The sequence below is a fragment of the Hyla sarda genome, chromosome 8 (assembly GCF_029499605.1).
Source record: "Hyla sarda isolate aHylSar1 chromosome 8, aHylSar1.hap1, whole genome shotgun sequence".
NCBI classification, from domain to species: Eukaryota; Metazoa; Chordata; class Amphibia; order Anura; family Hylidae; genus Hyla; species Hyla sarda.
The window spans coordinates 63,314,528-63,335,151 of NC_079196.1; the positions used below are offsets into that span (position 1 = coordinate 63,314,528).

The 20,624-nt window shown below is 39.7% G+C and overlaps 1 protein-coding gene across 1 annotated transcript in view; it reads right to left on the bottom strand.

Moving 5' to 3' along the window:
• Positions 1 to 19,787, bottom strand: part of TTN (titin) — a 287,825-nt gene extending 268,038 nt beyond the window's left edge. Inside the window, exon 1 of the mRNA XM_056536637.1 lies at positions 19,697 to 19,787. Within this exon, the coding sequence (XP_056392612.1) occupies positions 19,697 to 19,787 (91 nt within the window). The remainder of the gene's footprint in view (positions 1 to 19,696) is intronic.
• Between the last annotated feature and the right edge of the window lie 837 nt (positions 19,788 to 20,624).

Genomic DNA, 20,624 nt, shown 5'->3' on the forward strand with positions numbered 1-20,624 from the left:
ACATATGCCCCAAACACTGGTACAGTCACAGATGCCCCATAACTCTTGTACAATCACATATGCCCCAAACACTGGTACAGTCACAGATGCCCCATAACACTTGTACAATCACATATGCCCGCATAGAACTGGTACAGTCATAGATGCCCCATAACACTTGTACAATCACATATGCCCCAAACACTGGTACAGTCACAGATGCCCCATAACACTTGTACAATCACATATGCCCCAAACACTGGTACAGTCACAGATGCCCCATAACACTTGTACAATCACATATGCCCCAAACACTGGTACAGTCACAGATGCCCCATAACACTTGTACAATCACATATGCCCGCATAGAACTGGTACAGTCATAGATGCCCCATAACACTTGTACAATCACATATGCCCCAAACACTGGTACAGTCACAGATGCCCCATAACACTTGTACAATCACATATGCCCCAAACACTGGTACAGTCACAGATGCCCCATAACACTTGTACAATCACATATGCCCCAAACACTGGTACAGTCACAGATGCCCCATAACACTTGTACAATCACATATGCCCCAAACACTGGTACAGTCACAGATGCCCCAATGACACTTGTACAATCACATATGCCCCAAACACTGGTACAGTCACAGATGCCCCATAACACTTGTACAATCACATATGCCCCAAACACTGGTACAGTCACAGATGCCCCAATAACACTTGTACAATCACATATGCCCCAAACACTGGTACAGTCACAGATGCCCCATAACTCTTGTACAATCACATATGCCGCCAACACTGGTACAGTCACAGATACCCCATAACACTTGTACAATCACATATGCCCCAAACACTGGTACAGTCACAGATGCCCCAATAACACTTGTACAATCACATATGCCCCAAACACTGGTACAGTCATAGATGCCCCATAACACTTGTACAATCACATATGCCCCAAACACTGGTACAGTCACAGATGCCCCATAACTCTTGTACAATCACATATGCCGCCAACACTGGTACAGTCATAGATGCCCCATAACACTTGTACAATCACATATGCCCCAAACACTAGTATAGTCACAGATGCCCCATAACTCTTGTACAATCACATATGCCCCAAACACTGGTACAGTCATAGATGCCCCATAACACTTGTACAATCACATATGCCCCAAACACTGGTACAGTCACAGATGCCCCATAACACTTGTACAATCACATATGCCCCAAACACTAGTATAGTCACAGATGCCCCAATAACACTATTACAGTCACATATATTCTCATAACACTTGTACAACCACAGATGTCCCCACAACACTAGTACAGCCACGTATGCCAACATAACACTGGTACAGCCACAGATGACCCCATAACACTGGTACAGTCATATATGCTCTCATAACACTTGTATAGCCACAGATGCCCTATAACATTGGTACAGTCAGATATGTTGTCATAACACTTGTACAATAACAGATGCCCCTATAGCACTAGTACAGCCAAAGATGCCCCAGAACATTGGTTCAGTCACATATGCTCTCATAACACTTGTAAAGCCACAGATGCCCTATAACACTTGTACAGTCAAATATTCTCCCATAACACTTGTACAATCACAGATTGCAGTAGATAGTATTAGAACCATTATATAGTTTTGCCACAATAGTAATAGTACAAATTAACTTCAATAAAAAGGTCCAAATCTCAAGCAAATATGCAGCATTTCAGTCCTTTGTGAGCATACACTTAGGGAAAGGTGACATGTAGTGCATCCGTAGCATATTTGATGCTGCGGATGCGCTACTGACCATCCTTAGAGTCAGACTCCTACTTAGCCCGTGTCCTACTTTGTCTGCACGTAGCAGCAATCTGTCGCTACGAGCACAGAGGGAGCTGCAAGTCACGCTCCAGCATGCAAAGTGAACTCACAGACATTGCAGCCACCTTCGGCATAGCAGAGGGAGTGACTGTGATGTCTGTGAGTATATTGCACATGTGCACGAGCGTCTCGCAGCTTGCACTGTGTCTGCTCGTAGTGGCGGATTGCTGCTATGAGCAGACAAAGCAGGACACACGGGCGAAGTAGGACGCTGACTCTAGGGACAGTCAGTAGCGCATTCGCAGCGTCAAATACACTGCGGATGTGCTCTGCGTGACCCTACCCTTCAAAGTTTTTTTTTTTTTTTTATCTGCCTACCCTGCCTGTTTCTGCTTACGTTTAGCATATCATTTTATACATTTGCAAAAAGTAAAAACATATGTATTATTAGATGCTGAAAATTTCCCATTGACTTACATTATAAAAAGGAATACATTGCTATGTATTTTTTTGCAGTATACAGTACAATGGTGTACTTGACCATGCTTTCGCATACAGCTAAATTAAGGGTAATAAAACAAACACTGTGAAACATATGTACAAAACACTGTGTAAACCCAGCCTGATAATGCCAAACAATGGGGGAGATTTATCAAAACCTATGCAGAAATAAAGTTGCCCAGTTGCCTATAGCAACCAATCAGATCGCTTCTTTCATTTTTCAAAAGGTTTCTGAAAAATAAAAGAAGCAATCTGATTGGTTACCATTGGCAACTAAACAACTTTTTCTCTGCATAATCCCTGGGAGATTGTATTCTGGGAGTGGACAGAGAAATTAGCTTCCATCCTAGGACACGTGTGACAGTGTGTGAGGTGTCCTCTCCTCTACACAAAATAAGGTAGGTAAGTCACACAGTAATGGCTGATACACCTGTTGGGCCCACAGCTTCTGAGTCCTCCAGGCCCCTCACCAGACAAAACCTCACTGTGCTAGAGGTGACATGTGACTATGTGAGTGCAGCAGCCTCGGTGTCCGGACTCCCCTATGTGAGTGCAGCAGGACAGGATTCCTCGGGTAGTGTGGGGGTGGAGTTATTTATTGAGCCACTGTACATAGACACACCACTCTGCCCTGTACACATACACACACAGCTCTGCACTGTACATAGACACACCACTCTGCCCTGTACACATACACACACAGCTCTGCACTGTACACATACACACACAGCACTGCACTGTACATAGACACACCACTCTGCCCTGTACACATACACACACAGCTCTGCACTGTACATAGACACACCACTCTGCCCTGTACACATACACACACAGCTCTGCACTGTACATAGACACACCACTCTGCCCTGTACATAGACACACCACTCTGCCCTGTACACATACACACACACAGCTCTGCACTGTACACATACACACACAGCTCTGCACTGTACACTTACACACACAGCTCTGCACTGTACATAGACACACCACTCTGCCCTGTACACATACACACACAGCTCTGCACTGTACACATACACACACAGCTCTGCACTGTACATAGACACACCACTCTGCCCTGTACACATACACACACAGCTCTGCACTGTACACATACACACACAGCTCTGCACTGTACATAGACACACCACTCTGCCCTGTACACATACACACACAGCTCTGCCCTGTACATAGACACACCACTCTGCCCTGTACACATACACACACAGCTCTGCCCTGTACATAGACACACCACTCTGCCCTGTACACATACACACACAGCTCTGCACTGTACACATACACACACAGCTCTGCACTGTACATAGACACACAGCTCTGCACTGTACATAGACACACCACTCTGCCCTGTACACATACACACACAGCTCTGCACTGTACACACACAGCTCTGCACTGTACACATACACACACAGCTCTGCACTGTACACACACAGCTCTGCACTGTACACATACACACACAGCTCTGCACTGTACACATACACACACAGCTCTGCCCTGTACATAGACACACCACTCTGCCCTGTACACATACACACACAGCTCTGCACTGTACACATACACACACAGCTCTGCCCTGTACATAGACACACCACTCTGCCCTGTACACATACACACACAGCTCTGCACTGTACACATACACACACAGCTCTGCACTGTACATAGACACACCACTCTGCCCTGTACATAGACACACCACTCTGCACTGTACACATACACACACAGCTCTGCCCTGTACATAGACACACCACTCTGCCCTGTACACATACACACACAGCTCTGCACTGTACACATACACACACAGCTCTGCACTGTACACATACACACACCACTCTGCCCTGTACACATACACACACAGCTCTGCACTGTACACATACACACACAGCTCTGCACTGTACATAGACACACCACTCTGCCCTGTACACATACACACACAGCTCTGCACTGTACACATACACACACAGCTCTGCCCTGTACATAGACACACCACTCTGCCCTGTACACATACACACACAGCTCTGCACTGTACACATACACACACAGCTCTGCACTGTACACATACACACACCACTCTGCCCTGTACACATACACACACAGCTCTGCACTGTACACATACACACACAGCTCTGCACTGTACATAGACACACCACTCTGCCCTGTACACATACACACACAGCTCTGCACTGTACACATACACACACAGCTCTGCCCTGTACATAGACACACCACTCTGCCCTGTACACATACACACACACAGCTCTGCACTGTACACATACACACACAGCTCTGCACTGTACACATACACACACAGCTCTGCACTGTACATAGACACACCACTCTGCCCTGTACATAGACACACCACTCTGCACTGTACACATACACACACACAGCTCTGCACTGTACACATACACACACAGCTCTGCACTGTACATAGACACACCACTCTGCCCTGTACACATACACACACAGCTCTGCACTGTACACATACACACACAGCTCTGCACTGTACATAGACACACCACTCTGCCCTGTACACATACACACACAGCTCTGCACTGTACACATACACACACAGCTCTGCACTGTACATAGACACACCACTCTGCCCTGTACACATACACACACAGCTCTGCACTGTACACATACACACACAGCTCTGCACTGTACATAGACACACCACTCTGCCCTGTACACATACACACACAGCTCTGCACTGTACACATACACACACAGCTCTGCCCTGTACATAGACACACCACTCTGCCCTGTACACATACACACACACAGCTCTGCACTGTACACATACACACACAGCTCTGCCCTGTACACATACACACACAGCTCTGCACTGTACATAGACACACCACTCTGCCCTGTACATAGACACACCACTCTGCACTGTACACATACACACACACAGCTCTGCACTGTACTCATACACACACAGCTCTGCACTGTACATAGACACACCACTCTGCACTGTACACATACACACACAGCTCTGCACTGTACATAGACACACCACTCTGCCCTGTACACATACACACACAGCTCTGCACTGTACACATACACACACAGCTCTGCACTGTACATAGACACACCACTCTGCCCTGTACACATACACACACAGCTCTGCACTGTACACATACACACACAGCTCTGCACTGTACATAGACACACCACTCTGCCCTGTACATAGACACACCACTCTGCCCTGTACATAGACACACCACTCTCCCCTGTACATAGACACACCACTCTCCCCTGTACATAGACACACCACTCTGCACTGTACACATACACACACCACTCTGCACTGTACACATACACACAGCTCTGCACTGTACACAGATATATAGACACACACAGCTCTGCACTGTACACATATATAAACACACACACACAGCTCTGCACTGTACACATATATATAGACACACACAGCTCTGCACTGTACACATATATAAACACACACACACAGCTCTGCACTGTACACATATATATAGACACACACAGCTCTGCACTGTACACATATATAAACACACACACACAGCTCTGCACTGTACACATATATATAGACACACACAGCTCTGCACTGTACACATATATAAACACACACACACAGCTCTGCACTGTACACATATATAAACACACACACAGCTCTGCACTGTACACATATATAAACACACACATACAGCTCTGCCCTGAACACATATAGTAGACACACACAGTTCTGCCCTGTACACTCAGCTTTGCCTTATACACAGAGCTCTGCCTTGTACACAGACACACATCCACCATACATCTACCATATTGCCCACATATTGCAAGCCACAATACCTTTTCAGTGTCCATTGCTTTCATTTTGCCGGCCACTCTCCACCACAGTGACCCCATAATGGCAGCCATATTGCACATATTACTAACTACGATACGTCTGGCTGCAATGCCCCCTATAGCCAGTAACAATACGTCATTACCGAGGTCTGGGAAAGGAGATGTCATCTGGTCCCTGGTGTTACCCAGTCACAGTATAGGGGTGTTATCCAGTCACAGTATAGGGGTGTTATCCAGTCACAGTATAGGGGTGTTATCCAGTCACAGTATAGAGATGTTAGCCAGTCACAGTATAGGGGTGTTACCCAGTCACAGTATAGGGGTGTTATCCAGTCACAGTATAGGGGTGTTATCCAGTCACAGTATAGAGATGTTAGCCAGTCACAGTATAGGGGTGTTATCCAGTCACAGTATAGGGGTGTTATCCAGTCACAGTATAAGGGTGTTATCCAGTCACAGTATAGAGATGTTATCCAGTCACAGTATAGAGGTGTTACCCAGTCACAGTATAGAGATGTTAGCCAGTCACATTATAGGGGTGTTATCCAGTCACAGTATAGGGGTGTTATCCAGTCACAGTATAGAGGTGTTATCCAGTCACAGTTTATGGGTGTTATCCAGTCACAGTATAGGGGTGTTATCCAGTCACAGTATAGAGATGTTATCCAGTCACAGTATAGAGGTGTTATCCAGTCACAGTATAGAGATGTTATCCAGTCACAGTATAGGGGTGTTATCCAGTCACAGTATAGAGGTGTTATCCAGTCACAGTATAGAGGTGTTATCCAGTCACAGTATAGAGATGTTATCCAGTCACAGTATAGAGATGTTATCCAGTCACAGTATAGGGGTGTTATCCAGTCACAGTATAGAGGTGTTATCCAGTCACAGTATAGAGGTGTTATCCAGTCACAGTATAGAGATGTTATCCAGTCACAGTATAGGGGTGTTATCCAGTCACAGTATAGAGGTGTTATCCAGTCACAGTATAGAGATGTTATCCAGTCACAGTATAGAGGTGTTATCCAGTCTCAGTATAGAGATGTTATCCAGTCACAGTATAGGGGTGTTTTCCAGTCACAGTATCGGGGTGTTATCCAGTCACAGTATAGGGGTGTTTTCCAGTCACAGTATAGGGGTGATATCCAGTCACAGTATAGGGGTGATATCCAGTCACAGTATAGGGGTGTTATCCAGTCATAGTATAGGGGTGATATCCAGTCACAGTATAGGGGTGATATCCAGTCACAGTATAGGGGTGACATCCAGTCACAGTATAGGGGTGTTATCCAGTCACAGTATAGAGATGTTAGCCAGTCACAGTATAGGGGTGTTATCCAGTCACAGTATAGGGGTGTTATCCAGTCACAGTATAAGGGTGTTATCCAGTCACAGTATAGAGATGTTATCCAGTCACAGTATAGAGGTGTTACCCAGTCACAGTATAGAGATGTTAGCCAGTCACAGTATAGGGGTGTTATCCAGTCACAGTATAGGGGTGTTATCCAGTCAAAGTATAGAGATGTTAGCCAGTCACAGTATAGAGGTGTTATCCAGTCACAGTATAGGGGTGTTATCCAGTCACAGTATAGAGGTGTTATCCAGTCACAGTTTATGGGTGTTATCCAGTCACAGTATAGGGGTGTTATCCAGTCACAGTATAGGGGTGTTATCCAGTCACAGTATAGGGGTGTTATCCAGTCTCAGTATAGAGATGTTATCCAGTCACAGTATAGAGATGTTATCCAGTCACAGTATAGGGGTGTTATCCAGTCACAGTATAGGGGTGTTATCCAGTCACAGTATAGAGATGTTATCCAGTCACAGTATAGAGATGTTATCCAGTCACAGTATAGGGGTGTTTTCCAGTCACAGTATATGGGTGTTATCCAGTCACAGTATAGGGGTGTTATCCAGTCACGGTATGGGGGTGTTTTCCTGTCAGAGTATAGGGGTGTTATCCAGTCACAGTATAGGGGTGTTATCCAGTCACTGTATGGGGTTGTTTTCCTGTCAGAGTATAGGGGTGTTATCCAGTCACAGTATAGGGGTGTTATCCAGTCACAGTATAGGGGTGTTATCCAGTGACGGTATGGGGGTGTTTTCCTGTCAGAGTATAGGGGTGTTATCCAGTCACAATATGGGGGTGTTATCCAGTCATGATATGAGGGTGTTATCCAGTTATAGTTTGGTGGTCACAGTATAAGGTTGCTACTCAGTATGATTCCTGGTATGGTGTTATTCAGTCATAGTACAGTACAGTGGTCCTATTTAGGCTGCTTACACACTATAAAAACACTTCCGTTATGAACGCCCGTTAGGAAATCACCAGTTAAATGGACGGTACAAAATCACTAACGGGCGTTCATAGCGGAAGTATTTTTTTTAGTGTGAAAGCAACCTTATTATGAATTGTGGGTAATTTAGGTCTATTGTATTTATACAGCTATTCAGTTATGTTAGTATAGCGCCACCTGCTGCTTCTTTTTAGTCCACCTCAGTTAGACTAAGTTTCCACTAGTTTTTTTTTCTGGCAGTTTTTGGAAAACTGCCACTGCAGTTTTTGAGCCAAAGTCAGAAGTGGATCCATAAGGGAGGAGAAGTGTAAGACCTTCTTTTATATGTCCTATTCCTTTTGAATACATTTCTGGCTTTGACTCAAAAACTGCAAGTGGAAACTTAGCCTTAGTGTCAGGCCTGGAGTGATGGCAGGATCCTCTGAAGCTGCAGCGTCTTCTCTGGCCGAGGAGGAGATTACAATGTATATATAAATGTATTTGGTGTAAGATTAAACTACAGTCTACTCATACACCAGATGTATCAATCAGCCTTAGACACTTTAAGAAATCTGTCCCATTTGAAGATTGTCCATCTAGGTTTGCACAGTCTCGATTTTTAGTAAATTTGGACCAGTGTTCTTTGTGGGACAGCCCATTAGATCACCTGGCAAGTTAAAGGGGTATTCCAAGAAAAAACTTTTTTTTTATATATCAACTGGCTCCAAAAAGTTAAACAGATTTGTAAATTACTTCTATTAAAAAAATCTTAATCCTTTCAGTACTTATGAGCTTCTGAAGTTTAGGTTGTTCTTTTCTGTCTAAGTAATCTCTGATGACACGTGTCTCGGGAACCGCCCAGGTTAGAAGAGGTTTGCTATGGGAATTTGCTTCTAAACTGGGCGTTTCCCGAGACACGTGTCATCAGAGATTACTTAGACAGAAAAGAACAACCTTAACTTCAGAAGCTCATAAGTACTGAAAGGATTAAGATTTTTTAATAGAAGTAATTTACAAATCTGTTTAAAGGGGTATTCTAGGCCAAAACTTTTTTTTTATATATCAACTGGCTCCGGAAAGTTAAACAGATTTGTAAATTACTCCAATTAAAAAATCTTAATCCTTCCAATAGTTATTAGCTTCTGAAGTTGAGTTGTTGTTTTCTGTCTAACTGCTCTCTGATGACTCACGTCCCGGGAGCTGTGCATGATGGGAGAATATCCCCATAGGAACTGCACGTGAGTCATCAGAGAGCAGTTAGACAGAAAACAACAACTCAACTTCAGAAGCTAATAACTATTGGAAGGATTAAGATTTTTTAATTGAAGTAATTTACAAATCTGTTTAACTTTCTGGAACCAGTTGATATATAAAAAAAAGTTTTTTCCTGGAATACCCCTTTAAACCAAATAAGCTGATGTAATAATAAACACTTTTTACATATGTTAATACATACAGTTTTAGGCCCTTATTGACACTCAGAATTTATGTATTTCAAGAAATCACATAGAGGGACATTTATCAATCTTTGCTTATGTATTCCTTTTTTTAGTAATTTTTTCCTTACTTTTTTTTTGCTTATGTGTGACTTATTTATCAACTGGTTTCAGCCTGTTGATAATTTTCTTTCACGTTAGCAATTTCTCCTTTTTTTCTTTGGTAGTAGCTTTTTCTGCTCCATGTTTGAGCTGGAGTAAATTTAGTCAATTTTTAACCTTGTTGCGACTTTTTTTTGCTGTCGCAGTTGCGACTGTCGCAGTTGATAAATACCCGACTAAAGCAAATCCATTTTGAAAAATTTACTACGTAAGCAAGTTTGAATTTTCTTGCTTTTATTGTTCTTCATGCAAATTGTCGCACGAAAACACACGTTGTCGCAGTTGCGACAATTTTGCGACAATTATAGTAAAGAAAACCTGACTAAGCCCGTTGATAAATGTCCATCATAGAAAGCATTTTGCTCTTCAAGTGCTTTTTGGCATTTTAGTGGGGTTTTAGTAGGGCTTGTACGGAGAAGCCTATGGAGAAAAACAGCAGAAAAAAATGCCAAAATGCATGTTGCATTTTTGGGAAAATGCTGCTGGTTAAAAAAAAAAAAAGTACAAAAATACCACATACTAAAGTGCTGTGTGTGTAGACTTATTACAATATTTCAGCAGATAATGTATAGAAACATCTGACTAGAGCCATTTTGAATGAAAAATAAAACTCTTTGTATAAATCTGACTCAAGAAATATTTCCTATAACCATTTCGCAAATGTATATAAAAAAAACAGCCTGTATAATCAGTGCAAAACCTTATACAGTGGTCCCTCAAGTTACAATATTAATTGGTTCCAGGACGACCATTGTATGTTGAAACCATTGTATGTTGAGACCAGAACTCTATGGAAACCTTTTAATTGGTTCTGAAGCCACCAAAATGTCATCCGAAAATAGGAAAAAGGGGAGGATTAAAGAAAAATAAGTAGATAACTAATATAGATAAAGCAAATCCTTACATATAAAAGTAAGAAAGATCTGCTGGGAGCTGTAATCACTGTCTATGTCAGTGTTTCCCAACCAGGGTGCCTCCAGCTGTTGCAAAACTACAACTCCCAGCATTCTAAGCCTTTGGCTGTCCGGGCATGCTGGGAGTTGTAGTTTTGCAACAGCTGGAGGCAACCTCTTTGGGAAACACTGGTCTATGTAGAGGACAGGAGCTTCTTCAGGGTCCTGTACAGTACACACAGTGTCTTAAAAAAAAAGGAAAATGGAGCCGCCCTCACCTGATGCCCAAAGGAGCAGCTAACCCTGGTACAGGTAAAGAGTACAGAACATGTAATACCTCCCTGTACTGTAGGGGGCGCTACCAGACACCAGTCAGTACATGCACTTTAGGAATTCACGGGTTTTACCAGTGAAATATCCATTCTGATTGGTTGGTTCTTCCGGCCATTGACACGTTTCGCAGATTCCATAGCATTGTAAGTTGAGTCTGGTTTCAAGTTACAATGGTCCAGAAAAGACCATTGTATGTTGAAACTATTGTATGTTGAGGCCATTGTAAGTTGAGGGATCACTGTATAATAATATTTAAAAAAAATTATTTTATTTATATATATATATATATATATATATATATATATATATATATATAGCACCAACATTTTCCATTGCATTCTTCAATATAATTCAGAAACAGTTCTGAACAAGAGTCCAAGTCAAACACTGTATGGAAAAAGAACCTCACTCAAAGTCCCACAGTTATTGATAGTCTGCAAAGGCTGTAACTAGCCTCACTGTATACTGAGAACTCCAAATGTCCTTCATCTTTATAAGGTTAGTGCCCCACTGTTTGCTTTCAAGTCCAGAAATGCATTCTGATTATAGGGTAGTTACATGCAGCGAACACTAGAGGGGGCTAAGTGCATAGGGATTTTTACTGCTTGAAAAAAACTAAAACTGTAATACTCTATATACAGTGAGCTCCTCCTAGTGGTTGCTGCAGGTGGCTGATAGGACTGTCAGCAAACACCTTATTACATTATGGGAAATATAATCAAACATTTATAATAAAATGTAATTAAATTACTGATGAACATTTTATATAAGAAAATGCCATGGACTAGTAATACTATTCAGAATATTGGGCAGACTGGATGGACCAAGTGGGTTTTATCTGCCTGTTGATATATTGAGATTATAGATAAAAATCCCTTTCCTGACAGTCTATATTTAAAAAAAAAAATAATAATTATATATATATATATATATATATATATATATATAATTATTATTATTATTATTATTATTAAGCCAGTTGATTTCTTTTTTTACTGTAATCTGGCCTCAAAGTTTCATCAAAATTGATTAAAAGAAATTCTCCTGTGTGAAGATATGCGCCCCTGCATGGACAACATACGGCATTACAGATTGCATATTTGTCGAAGATTTTCCACATGGAATGTCTATGCAGAAATTTCTGCTGCAAATACGGTAGCAGCCAAGTGGATGAGATTGTAAAAAATCACAGAAAATATCTGCAGCAGGAATCAGCCTGAAATCCACAGATATGGTGCAAATCCACAGCAAATTCTGCAACTGTGAATTTGAAATACTTGGGGGAAGGGGGGGGGGGATAAAATAAAATAAAAAAAAGCGGAAAAAGAGTATTTTTAAAGCTGATTTAATCTTTTCACAATTCACTGGTGAGTAAAACTTGTTCAGGGGCCAATACTTTATTTCAATTACATTAAAAGTCATTTTATATAGAGAGAAAATAAGTACCATTTTGGGAAATTAAAAGAATCATGGAAAAAAATTACCTTTTAGATATAAAGAAATAAAAGTTGGGATTTTTTTCCCCATAATTTTTGATACAAAATAATTATCAGAACGAAAGTTTTGATGAATTCGGATACGAAAACTTGTTAGCTTGTTTGTAATTTACAACCAAGGTACGTAATTCAGTTCTCTCTTAAAGGGGTACTCCGGTGGAAAACTTTTTTTTATTTATTTTTTAATCAACTGGTGTCAGAAAGTTAAACAGATTTGTAATTTACTTCTATTAAAAAATCTTAATCCTTCCATTACTTATTAGCTACTGAATATTCAGAGGAAATTATTTTCTTTTTGGAACCCAGTGCTCTCTGCTGACATCACGAGCACAGTGCTCTCTGCTGACATCTCTGTCCATTTTAGGAACTGTCCAGAGCAGCATATGTTTAATATGGGGATTTTTTCCTACTCTGGACAGTTCTTAAAATGGACAGAGATGTCAGCAGAGAGCACTGTTCTCGTGATTCAGTAGAAGTAATTTACAAATCTGTTTAGCTTTCTGGCACCAGTTGATAAAAAAAAAAAAAAGTTTTCCACCGGAGTACCCCTTTAAGTAACCTAGGTATCTAACCATAGGTATAATTTGAGAATACCATTTATAGTACTGCCATCTTTTTCTGGCAGGAGTGTCATTGGTTCCCCTCCCCCTAACAACAGGGTCCAAATACGACTGTAACCTCTTCACCACTATTGTTACAGACCCTTAAATCCAGCTCCATAGGTATGTAATTTAAAGGGGTACTCCCCTGGAATGTTTTATTTTATTTTAAATCAACTGGTGCCGGAAAGTTAAACAGATTTGTAAATTACTTCTATTTAAAAATCTTAATCCTTCAAGTACTTATCAGCTGCTTTATACTTCACAGGAAGTTCTTTTCTTTTTGAATTTCCTTTCTGTCTGACCACAGTGCTCTCTGCTGACACCTCTATCCATTTTAGGAACTGTCCGGAGCAGGATAGGTTTGCTATGGGGATTTGCTTTTACTCTAGACAGTCCCTAAAATGGACAGAGGTGTCAGCAGAGAGCACTGTGGTCAGACAGAAAGGAAACTCAAAAAGAAAAGAACTTCCTCTGGAACATACAGCAGCTGATAAGTACTGGAAGGATTACAATTTTTAAATAGAAGTAATTTACAAATCTGTTTAACTTTTTGGCACCAGTTGTTTTGAAAAAAAAAAATGTTTTCCAGTAGAGTACCCCTTTAATACTGTACTAAACATATTCATGATCAGAGGTGTAACTTAAAGCTTCTGTGCCCTGGTGCAAAATCTACGACAGTCAATCAACCATCAACCAAGTACCATTTATAGTTTCCTGTCCTGTTTCCCAACCTTGGCACCTTCAGCTGTTGCAAAACTACAACTCCCAGCATGCACGAACAGGCAAAGGCTGTCCGGGCATGCTGGAAGTTGTAGTTTTGCAACAGCTGGAGGCACCCAGGTTGTCCTTTGCATTAAAGCACTAAACACTGTCCTTTGCATTAAAGCACCAAGGGACCCCTTCAGACACCACGGCCTGAGCACTGGTACATTTTTTGCAACTCCTACAGTTGTGCACCCCCACTTTCCTTAAAGGGGTTATCCAGGAAAAAGCTTTTTATATATATATATATATATATATATATATATATATATCAACTGGCTCCAGAAAGTTAAACAGATTTGTAAATTATTTCTATTAAAAAATCTTAATCCTTTCAGTACTTATGAGCTGCTGAAGTTGAGTTGTTATTTTCTGTCTAAGTGCTCTCTGATGACACGTGTCTCGGGAACTGTCCAGTTTAGAAGCAAATCCCCATAGAAAACCTCTTCTACTCTGTGCAGTTCCCGAGACAAGCAGAGATGTCAGCAGAGAGCACTTTTGCCAGACAGAAAACAACAACTCAACTTCAGCATCTGATAATTATTGGAAGGATTAAGATTTTCTTAATAGAAGTAATTTACAAATCTGTTTAACTTTCTGGAGCCAGTAGATATGTTAAAAAAAAAAAAAAAAGCTAATACCCCTTTAATATAGTACTTAGGTATGTAATCCAGTGTGTTTTTTATATGTACGGCAAAGTATAAAATGGTTATCATAAAAAGCACAAGGCCTTCACATATTTAGAAAAACCCCACCCTAGTGATCAATACAAGGTAAGACATCCAAACATTTGCACCAGTCCAGTTCTAGGTGTATAATTCAGTTCTATATAATATAACCTAGGTATAATACATAACCCTGGTCTATATATAATGCACTCCTGAACTATATATATACAGTGGTCCCTCAAGTTACAATATTAATTGGTTCCAGGACGACCATTGTATGTTGAAACCATTGTATGTTGAGACCATAACTCTATGGAAACCTTGTAATTGGTTCTGAAGCCACCAAAATGTCATCCAAAAATAGTGTGAAGATTAAAGAAAAATAAGTAGATAACTAATAGAGATAAAGCAAATCCTTCCATATAAAAGTAAGAAAGATCTGCTGGGAGCTGTAAATCACTGTCTATGTCAGTGTTTCCCAACCAGGGTGCCTGCAGCTGTTGCTAAACTACAACTTCCAGCATGCCCGGACAGCCGTTCGCTGTCCGGGCATGTTGGGAGTTGTAGTTTTGCAACAACTGGAGGCATCCTGGGTGGGAAAAAATGGTTTATGTAGAGGACAGGAGCTTCTTCAGGGTCCTATACAGAACACACAGTGTCCCAAATGGAGCCGCCCTTACTTGGTGTCCAAAGGAGCAGCTAACCCTGGCACAGGTAAGGAGTAGTACAGAACTTGTAGTTCCTCCCTGTACTGTAGGGGGTGCTACCAGACAGCCAGTCAGTGCATGTACTTCAGTAATACAGGTGATTTTCCAGTAAAATGCCCATTCTCATTGGCCAGTTCCTCCAGTTGTAACAGGTATCACAAATCTGGACTGTCCGTAGCATTGTATGTTGAGTCTGGTTTCAAGTTACGATGGTCCAGAAAAAAACATTGTATGTTGAAACTATTGTATGTTGAGGCCATTGTAAGTTGAGGGATCACTATATATATATATATATATATATATATATATATATATATATATCTATATATATATATAATGCACTCCTGAACTATATATCTATATATATATATATAATGCACTCCTGAACTATATATCTATATATATATATATAATGCACTCCTGAACTATATATATATATATATATATATATATATATATATATAATGCACTCCTGAACTATATATATATATATATATATATATATATATATATATATAATGCACTCCTGAACTTCCTCCTAACACCTCTTCCTCCATATACAATGATTCACACTCTTCTGCTTTTCTTGCCCATTCACATCCTACTGTTAATATGTAAAGGCTGACATCTCAACCATTCTCTATTTAAGGAAAGACAGCTGCAGCGAAGGGTTCTGATTGACAGAAGAACCTTTTGGAGGCATGACAATGTTAGGAGATGGAGACCGGGGATCAACACGTCAGACCTTTTATAGTGAAACAGCTGTCTGCCATATAGCTTAAGAGAGGATCAGCTTCCCTGAAATAGCACATCACAACTGCTCCCAATACCATCTGATCCTTTGATCCGAACCGCAAATTTGCCGTCATTTCTATGTGCTGCCAACATCAGATCACTAACCCTCTGCATTTCATATAACTACCCACAGGCCACACTCACCATAAATCTATGTATATTCATTATGTTTTAATCAATTATGCATGCTGCAGTAAAGAGGACCTGAAACAGATCTGTTGGGGGCCTCTAAAAATCCTCCAAAAATACAGCTAAAATAACAAACTACATGTATGTTAAAGAGGTACTCCGGTGGAAAACAAGTGCAAAAGAAATGTTTTCAAATCAACTGGTTAAACAGATTAGAAAATGACTTCTATTAAAAGATCTTAATCTTTCCAGTACTTATCAGCTGCTGTATGCTCCAGTGGAAATTGTGTAGATCTTTCCAGTCTGACCACATTGCTCTCTGCTGACACCTCTGTCCATGTCAGGAACTGTCCAGAGCAGGAGAGGTTTGCTATGGGGATGGGCTCTTAGGTCCCTTTCACACTACAAAATGACTCAGTTTTAATGATCCGTACGAAGTTCCGTCTGAATATCAGCTGAAAACGTCAGTTACAAAATCCGAAACGGCCGTTAGAAAATCCTATCATAGTCTATGGGATTTTTCTAATAGCCGTTTTAACCCGTTATAGCCCGTTATTAATAATGGCCGTTATTTTTTGACGGAAAATAGTAACGGGAGAAATAGTGCATGCACTATTAATGGGTTATTAGAAAAATCCCATAGACTATAGCGGGATTTTCTAACGGCCGTATAGGATTTTGTAACTGACGTTTCTAGCTGATTTTCAGACGGAACTTCTTACGGATCATTAAAATGGAGTCATTTTGTAGTGTGAAAGGGGCCTAAGAGCCAATCCCCATAGCAAACCTCTCCTGCTCTGGATAGTTCCTGATACAAACAGAGGTGGCAGCAGAGAGCACTGTGGTCAGACTGGAAAGAACTTCCCTTGGAGTATACAGCAGCTGGTAAGTACTAGAAGGATAAAGATTTTTTAAATAGAAGTAATTTACACATCTGTTTAACTTTCTGGAACCAGTTGATTTGGAAACATTTTTACCCAACAGAGTACCCCTTTAGGGTTAGGGCTACACGGTGAGATGTGTTACACGACAGCAAGTGGCAAAATATTTGCGCAACTTGCTGTCATGTGACTTTATTACAGGTGCAATTTGGTCTGTTATAAAAAAAATAGGCAAGTTGCAGAGAAGTCACTAGCAGGACGCATTTGCAGGAAATGTGCATTAGGATCAATGGTTGCAAAATCACGTGCAACTTGTATACTACAACCAAAAATCCATCAAAGAGGAATTTTTTGCAACTGTTGCGCTTCAGTCCCAATACAATGCCATTTACTGTAGCAGTACAATGCGGCCATCTTGGTGTTGCATGAACAAAATTGCCTTGTAGCCCAAGGCTAAGTGCAATACCCAATTTTTTTTTAAATCAACTGGTGCCAGAAAGTTAAACAGATTTGTAAATTAGTTCTATTTAAAAATCTTTATCCTATCAGTACTTCAGCTATCAGCTGCTGTATGCTCCACAGGAAGTTCTTTTCTTTTTTCTTTTCTGTCTGACCACAGTGCTCTCTGCTGACACCTCTGTCCATGTTAGGAACTGTCCAGAACAGAATAGGTTTGCTATGGGGATTTGCTCCTACTCTGGACAGTTCCTGACATGGACAGAGATGTCAGCAGAGAGCACTGTGGTCAGACAGAAAATAAATTCAAATAGAAAAGAACTTCCTATGGAGCATACAGCAGCTGATAAGTCCTGGAAGGATTAAGGTTTTTAAATAGAAGTGATTTACAAATCTGTTTCACTTTCGGGCACCAGTTGATTTAAAGGGGTTATCCAGGAAAAAACTTTATTTATTTATATATATATATATATATATATATATATATATATATATATATATATATCAACTGGCTCCAGAAAGTTAAACAGATTTGTAAATGACTTCTATTAAAAAATCTTAATCTTAATCTTTCAGTATTTATGAGCTTCTGAAGTTAAGGTTGTTCTTTTCTGTCTAAGTGCTCACTGATGACACGTGTCTCGGGAAACGCCCAGTTTAGAAGCAAAGCCTCATAGCAAACCTCTTCTAAACTGGTCGTTTCCTGAGACAGGTGTCATCAGAGAGCATTTAGACAGAAAAGAACAACCTTAACTTCAGAAGCTCATAAGTACTGAAAGGATTAAGATTTTTTTAATAGAAGTAATTTACAAATCTGTTTAACTTTCTGGAACCAGTTGATATATAAAAAAAAAGTTTTTTCCTGGAATACCCCTTTAAAAGAAATGTTTTCCACCAGAGTACCCTTTTAAATAGTTTCTAATTCACATGCATTTCATACATGTAATATGTAGCAAATGTAAGAAAATGTCAACTACAACATTCATAATGATTTTTCGTAAACAGGATAGACCAGTGTTTTTCAACCAGTTGCAAAACTACAACTCCCAGCATGCCCGGACAGCCAAAAGGCATGCTGGAAGATGTAGTTTTGCAACAGCTGGAGGCACACTGGTTGGGAAACACTGGTATAGACTCATAACCAGTCAGCCAGAAAACAATTGCGAGGGCTAGCTCAATAACTATCATGCTATTACATTTTTTTGAATGAAATGCACTTATTCATATTGTTTAATCTGGATACATTGGGGGAGATTTATCAAAACCTGTGCAAAGGAAAACTTGCCCAGTTGCCCATAGCAACCAATCAGCTCGCTTCTTTCATTTTTATGAAGGCCTGTGAAAAATGAAAGAAGAGATCTGATTGGTTGCTATGGGCAACTGGGCAAGTTTTCCTCTGCACAGGTTTTGATAAATCTCCCCCATATCTTTTTCTGCCACTACATGGCAGACTTTGGGTTAGTATTTGCCATTGGTATTTGTAAGGCAAAACCAGAAGTATGGCCCAAACATGGAGGAGATACAGATATTTCCATTATGTTTTTTTCTCTCTTTATGTTCCATTTCTGATTTTGACCCATAGATAATGATGCAAAATACAGACCAGAATACTGTATAAGTGGCCTTAGGCATTGATTAGGCCCAACCTATATTTATTATATTCTAAATCAGTGATGTTGCAAAACTACAACTCCCAGCATGCCTGGTCACTATTCTAAATCAATCCTCTAGTATTTACAATAAATTGCATTATACTGAATAATCAATAGTAAACTTTTATGCAATAACAGTGGATGTCTTGCAAGTACAGTCGTTGATATACAATCTATCTTGATGCAATTTCATCATAACTACAATACCATAACATGACCCTTATACATGCATAACAATTCATTTTATTATGTTACATAAAAGTATTCGCTTACCACTAATCTGAGCCTCAAAGGTTGCAGCACTACCCTCCAGTGCCACAACACTTTGTACCGGCTGTATAAACGTCGGTGCTTGCGAAGCCATGTTTATAGGCACTCTGAAAAAAATAATAATAATAACAGAATGAAATATGAGATTTCTAAATATAAGGAACTGAACATTTTTATAAAAAGTGATTTATAGAAATATTGCCCCAAATACACATTTTAATGGGTCGTTTTATCGAAATTCTGTGTTCATATAAGATATTGGATCTAAAGTTAATTAATTGTAAAGAAGTTTTAAGTTTTTATCTACAACATTTAGAGATTCGATGTGAAGTGGAATACCCAGATACATACCATAATAACATATTAAAGGTATCAAAGCCCAAAGTGTGAGACAGGGGATATACTTCTATGTAATTGGGATAATAAATGTCTGTGCATCCAGTTGGTGCCTTAATAACCTTGTTAATTGCTAAATGTTTTTCTTAGACAAGGGGCAAATTCAAAATGTTGAAAATATTTTAGGACTTCACATTATACTTTATACATGTTAGTTATTTTAAAAATTGGAACAGCGAGTGTTCAAATATTGGGTAATTTGAAATAATAAAATAATTATCAACAGTATTACTTATAAAAAAATATATAAATAATTACATTTCTTTTTAATATGTGTATATATATATATATATATATATATATATATACAAAAATATTAAAAAGAAATTTTATTATTTATATTTTTTATATAAGTAATACTGTTGATAATGATTTTATTATTTCAAATTACCCAATATATATCTATGTCTTACAATATATATATATATATATATATATATGTATATATGTATATATATATATATATATATATATATATATGTATATGTATAGTAAGAAATATATATATATATATATGCGTCATTTGGAATAATCA